Genomic DNA, 6,407 nt, shown 5'->3' on the forward strand with positions numbered 1-6,407 from the left:
CTGAGACAAAGCTGCAGGGAGGAGCGGCAGGCTTCCTCGCAGTTGTCAGTCTGTCCGCAATGCAGGCACTTGCTCTGGGGCCGGGCTCGCTGTCATGAGTTGCAATAAAGCCGTAGAGTTGAACCCTCGGTGGTGGTAGTTCTCTGACCCCGTCTGGGCTGCTGTCCCCTGGAGGCAAAGGCAGCGTGTGGCCGGGTACAGGTGCGCCCAACCCAGCCGGCACTCGGCATCCGCACTGATTCCTCACCACCACCTCCTGATTGGCTGTCCGTCCCTCGCAAACACCTCCAGAACCGAACTACCCCCCACCCCACCACTGCCACTTCCCTCCAGCTCACCAGCGCCTGGACCTGGCTCATTGCCGAGCCTCCCCCAGCCCGCCCTCACTTCTCTGCTTCTCGTCAGCACAGACGTGGAGCGATTCTTCTAAAAGGCCATTAGGCCATGTCTGTCCTCTGCTCCAGACCCTCCAGTGGCTTCCCCCTTCATTCACAGTAGAAGCCAAAAACGTCACCCGGGCCCCCAGGACCAACCAACAGGTCCTGCCCGTCCCAACTCCCACCACCGACCCTTCCCACCTTCCCAGTCGGTTCCCGTCACGCTGGCTTTGTTGCTGGTTTTTAAACTCGCTAAGCTCTCTCCTACCAGGCACAGAGGTCTCTGTTCTGGAAGGCTCTGGCCAGACAATGGCACGTCTGCATGCTGCTCTTCTGCTCAGGTGTCACCTTATCTGGGGGGCCTTTCTGACCACCCTGGGTGGGGCTCAGGTCTCCCCCACAGCGGCCCTCTGTGCCCCCCACTCGGCCTCATGCTTGTCCTCAGACCAGATCGCATCTGAAATGCTGTCCACCCGCGTCCCCTCGTGAGGAGGGGACCTCCGTGAAGACTGGTGCTGGCTCCTGGAATAATGCAGCCCGTTGTAGGCACCTGGCAGATACTCATTCGGTGGAGGGTTCAAGCAACCCAGGGTAACGCAACCAAGCCGGGCCGAGGAGGGTTAGGGATGTTAAAAACCGTATCTGACTTTTAATTTTAAAAACAGATGAACGACAGTTAATGAAAACAGACCCGAGGGTGTGGCTGCCCCGGGCTCCGCCCCCCACCATCTCTGTTGGGGACGCCCAGCCCCCCAGCCTCACGCCTCTGTGGTGGGAAGTGTGGAAAGCAAACGGTATAGTCCTGGACCACATTCTGATTCATCACAAACTCATCCCCAGCAAAGAAGGAAGCTGCAGTCCTCCAGGACTACAGTGATACATAAACCCACATGCAGCTACAGTGGGGCCTTGACTTACGAGTGTCCCGACTAACGAGTTTGTCGAGATACGAGCCGTCTCTCTCTCTCTCTCTCTCTCTCTCTCTCTCTCGCTCTCTCTCTCGGCCGATTTTTTGCTTTGAGTTGAGAGCTAAAATTCAGGTCATGAGCCAGCTCCAGATACCCCACCACTAGTTGGCGCAGCGAACGTCACAGTGAACGCCACAACATCAGCCCAGCATCACGTGTCTCACTCGTTCACTCTTTGATTTGACGTACGAGTAATTTGAGTTACGAGCTCCGTCACGGAACGAATTAAACTCGTAAGTCAAGGCCCCACTGTACTAGAGGACGTGGGGCGAAACAACTCAGTCCTGCCAAACAAAGTAATACAGGAGAGGGAGCAAGGGAAAATGCCTCGTTCTGTTCCGTATCAATTTCCTGAAGATGAGCCCTGGGTTGTTTCTGGGGTTTTTTGGTGTTTCATTTTGTTTTTGTTTTGTTTTTGGCTGAGAAGGTAGCCGTAGACTAGCCAAGCTCACCTGAGCACCGGGCTGGGGGGCAGTGGAATGCCTGGGCCTGGATTCACGCATTTGACGGCCGCCTGTGCCCACCTCGTCCCTTCTCTCCCACACCACGCCACGTGATGCCGAAAGCTTGATTTCCAAAGCAACCACTGAACATGTAAGAGGTTGGGGGGATGCCCTACAAGGTGGCTCGGGGTTCCCAGGGATAAGATCCCATTGGGTGGGCTCATGACTACGTGGAAAATTGCGTCTGTTTCCAAACAGGCAACCGATGCTATATTTTTTGAATGTTTAGGTTGCTGGACTAAGTCCAATTCCCTCCCCTCCCCCCATGACCCCCTCCTCCAAGAGTGGGTTCTCTGTGGTCCTCAGACCGGTCCTGTGAGTTTAAATGAAGTGTTAGCGGTTAAAAAATAAACACCCCTTCCGTAGGCTCAAGCCTTTCCTTTTCCCTCCGCGCGGGAGGAAAATTGTGCTTCCGACTTTCAGGAGCAGGAGGAGTGGGGTCGCCGCCAGAGGGCGCTGTCCCTGGCCAGAAAGCTAGGGGCCCGTCCGGCGGCGGGAGAGCCGGACACACGCCCCCTGGCGGGGGGAGCTGCCAGCGCATGCACCGTTCTCGGGCGGCTCGCTCTGCAGGCTCCCCACCTGGGGAGAAGGGAGATTTTTCTTTCCCACGTTGTGTTTAAAATAGAATGATTTCCAACGTCGTGTGTGCTCGAGTATCCTTTCCCCTCTGTGTCCAAATGATCTCGGTCCCTTCCCAGAAATATCTCTGCTAACACAGTCCCCCTCCTGCCCCCAAACCAGGGGCAGGAAGGAGGCTTGGAATTGCCCCCACCTCTCTGCCCCTGAGGTCTGTGGCTCTCAAGGCTTCAGGAAGAGGGCTCCTGCCCTCCCCGTCCTGGCCCAGGCAAAGGTCCCTGGCGCCCAGTGGGCGTGGGGGTGGCAGCGTGGGGGACGGGCCCATGTGGTCGTGGTCCAGGCCAACCCGTGGCCTGTGCTGGCTTGAGGCCCATCTGCTTCTCTGTGCTGCAGGGTTGAGGGGCCTGGGGGGCGGGTGGGGAGGAAGGAGCTCCTTTCCCACCACAGCCCGGGGCACGGGGGAGCCTGGGGGCTAGGCCTGCTCCCTCCTGCAGGGCTGACCGCTGCTGGGATCAAAGACGGACTTATGCTCTGGAGACAGGGACTAGAGAACAGCCACAGAGACACGTGTACTTGGGAGCAACTCTCCGAGGAGGGGCGGGTGCTCCTGGTGCCCGGGCAGGGCCTGCTGGATGGTGTTCAGAATCCTCTGCCCGGCTGGCCTGTGTGGCTATGCTGGACCCAGGAGCAGGGAGCCAGGAGGGCCACCTCCACGTGACCGCCGAGTCTTTTCCGACGCCCCGCTGTCTGGCATCACTTGAGCCTGGGGTGTAAGAACCTCCGGGGAGGAGGGCGGGGGCCGGGCTGGCAGCGGGGCCCTGCCGCGCTGGGTGGAAGGGAACGACACGTCTGGGGTTTCTGTGCTTTAGGCTCTCCGTCCTTGGTCCTGGCCTCAGGCTGGGCTCTCTGACGCCCCAGGATAGAAAGGAGGCTGGTGGCCATTCGTTCGGAGTTTGCCTTGGAGGACCGTCAGCCACGGGGAGAGGATGGAAGGCAGGATCAGGGTGTGAGAAGAGGCTCCTGTGAAGGGGGGGAGGAGCCATGAGTGAGGCGGGTGTCTGAGCGGCCAGTGTGGCCAGGCGACTCAACTCTTAGCCCCCAACAGGCCTCACTGGGGAGCCGCCTGGCCCAGCGGCCAGGTCCTCCGTGGCACCCTTGCGGTGAGGCGTGTGAGGGCAGGAGGCAGGGAGCTGGGCTCTGTACTGATGGCTCTCGGCGGCACTGGCCCAGCTGATGTCTTAAGTTCGGGGGACAAAACAGGCAGATGACACCCTGGGGTCCCCGATGCACAGGGGACTTGCAAATGTGACACAGAAGCTGACACTGAACTCCGGGCTGGCGTCCAGCTGTGTCCATTGTCAGCTCCCGCCTCCGGGATGACATCCTAGAAACACACGCCCAGAGGAGGTTCCTGGCGTGACCAGTCACCCGGCCCAGTTCATCTCATGGAGCTTTTCCCGCACATTATCCCTTTGCCTCTGAAATGTAGGCAGACCCCGAGGCCCACATCCAGAGAGGACGTTAAAGACTGAAACAGCAACAGCAACGCCTACAGAGGACGTAGAACGTGCCGGAGTCTGCTCTTGGGGCCCCCAACAACCCATTTCACAGATGCAGAAACGGAAGCCTGGAGCAAGGAAGGTGAAACCGTGAAAGTGGTAGGCCAGGCGCTGATCCAGGCTCTGGGCCCCAGGTTTCACCATGGCACCGCCCCCACCCCCCTGCCCCCCACGGTCACGACTGGGGGACACCTGGGCATGTGCGATGAGGGGAAAGCAGTGGTGAGGGTCCTTGTCACGGCGGCAAAGAGGAAGCCACAGAAAGAGCCTGGAGCGAGCGCACGGCAGTGCCTGCTATGGGACAGGTGTCATGACCGGAATAATGGTGGTGACCAGGCAACGTCTGGAAGGAGAGGCCCCCCCAAGGGTGGCGAGAGGGCCCAGCTGTGTGGGAGAGGCTGGCTCTCGCTAATTTCCAGACAGGGCAAGGGGGAGGGGAAGGGGAAGGGGAGGAAAGGGCCAGGGGACACCAGCTCGGCCTCTTCCCCTCATGCTGGCATTTCCCTGTCCTCCCACAATGGAAGACCGAGAGGAAGTCTTAGCAGATGGATTCTGGGTCCACGCTGGGTATGGGCCTGTCCCGTGCGCCGCGGCCCTCGGCCAGCCGTACCTGCGTCCCGGGGCTCAGATCTCCACCGTGGGGTCCGTAAAGCCCTTTTTGCCCTCGTTCACCAGCACGGGCTTCTCCGTCCGCGTGTGCCAGACCAGGATCTGCGTGTCCAGAGGAGACAGCATGGAACAGGCCCCCTGGCCTCCCCCTGCCACCTCCTGCTCCCGCCCAGACCCTGCAAGTATAGCCCCTGCCCCTCCCGTTCTGCCCCCGTTCCATCAGGACGTTCTCCAATGTACTTTATTTCTACCGACGCCTCCCTCTTGCTGTTTGTACAGAGGGTGCATTCAAAATAGCTGTTGGGAACAGAGTGTGCACAACTACAGAAAAAATAGACAGATAAACCGGAAGATTCCTCCTGCTTCTTATTCTCTCCTGCATTTCCTTTTTTAAAAATAAATACTGTCTTTATTGATTTTAGAGAGAATCATCGGTCGGCTGCCTCCTGCATGCACCCTGACCAGGGACTGAGCTGCACCCTGGGCATGTGCCCTGACCGGGAATCAAACCGGCGACCTTTCAGTGCACGGGACGACCTTCAACCCACTGAGCCACACAGCCCAGGGCTCCCTGGAGAGGGAGAAGGTTGTTCAGGAGCCTTCAGCTCAGCCAGGTGACCGCCCAGGCCCTCACTGCAGAAGCTCAAACTAGGAAGTGCATGTGCCTGTGCGTGTGCGTGTGTGTGCGTGCACATGCGTTTGTCCACGTGTGCACACATGAACATGTCATCGCAGGGAGGCCGTGAGGCCCAACTCTTCTGAGGTGAGGGAGGGGACACGCCTGGCTGGGCCTCACCGGTCACCACCCTCCCCATCTCCTGCTGGACAGCAGTGTGGCTGCCGCATGGGTGACAAACTGCCTTCGGGGCCAGTGTTCTCGGAAGGCGCGGCTCTAGGCTGGCTCTTCCTGGCAAAGCTGTTGCCAGGCCTATTTCCCATCCCCGACCTGCAGGGAGGGTTTGGCGGGGCGCGGGAACCCCGCATCAGGGCCGTGGTTCCCCGGGCCGTACCTTGGTGCAGTTGGCGGCCTTGGGCTCCAGGTCGCTGAGGGTGACCAGCTCCCGGAGGAGGCTGCTCTCCTGGTAGCCGCCCTTCACGCCGCGCAGCTTGAAGTAGGCCTGGCTGCGCTGCAGGATGAGCCGCAGGTTGACGGCGAACCCGGCCATGTCTATGGCAAAAGGCCGGTGGGGGTCGAACACCGTCTTCCAGCCGACCACCTTCCCGGCCGCGTTGACCCGCGGGGCCTCGTACCGCAGGCCCCCGACGAAGGCCACGGGCCACACGGACACCCTCCGCGTGCTGCGCATCTGCAGGGGACGCAGAGTCAGGCCCCTGGGTGCCACCGGGAGCGATGCCCGTCCCCGCGGGAGGCGACGTCAGCCACGCACACTGGTCTCACGGGTCATCAGAGGCCACGTCGGGGCACAGCTGGGCACCTGCAGGGACCCTGACCCCCCAATGCACGACCCTCCCTCCCCTTCACCCACCGGCTGCCACCTTTCTTGCTAAGAAACCTCTCTTTCCAATTCAGAGTCTGACCCTCCTCTCCTCCCCCCAAAACTACCGAGACTCACAAACCCCCAGGACAGGACCCTGGCCCACACCTCAAGCAGGCGAGCCACTGAGGCAGGGCCAGGGTCCTGTGGCTCCAAGCACCCATCCCCTTTAACCTGGGGACCGCTGAGGCCACAGCCTGCTCTCCGTCCCTTGTCCGGCCCCTGCAGGCGGCACCGTCTCCACCCTGGCCCTGCCTGTGACCTCTCTGTGCGCCCCTACCCAAAGGACCGCTGTGGGAGCATCCCCCATTTCCCGCCA

The 6,407-nt window shown here is 60.6% G+C and overlaps 1 protein-coding gene across 1 annotated transcript in view; it reads right to left on the reverse strand.

Moving 5' to 3' along the window:
• Positions 1-2,061: 2,061 nt before the first annotated feature.
• B3GAT1 (beta-1,3-glucuronyltransferase 1) overlaps positions 2,062-6,407 on the reverse strand; it is an 8,465-nt gene continuing 4,119 nt past the window's right edge. Inside the window, exons 3-5 of the mRNA XM_006776064.2 lie at positions 5,603-5,960; positions 4,594-4,694; positions 2,062-3,444 (exon numbers count right to left, since the gene is read on the reverse strand). Coding sequence (XP_006776127.1) covers positions 4,608-4,694; positions 5,603-5,960 — 445 coding nt within the window. The 3' untranslated portion in view covers positions 2,062-3,444; positions 4,594-4,607. The remainder of the gene's footprint in view (positions 3,445-4,593; positions 4,695-5,602; positions 5,961-6,407) is intronic.

The sequence above is a fragment of the Myotis davidii genome, unplaced genomic scaffold (assembly GCF_000327345.1).
Source record: "Myotis davidii unplaced genomic scaffold, ASM32734v1 scaffold809, whole genome shotgun sequence".
Taxonomy (NCBI): Eukaryota; Metazoa; Chordata; class Mammalia; order Chiroptera; family Vespertilionidae; genus Myotis; species Myotis davidii.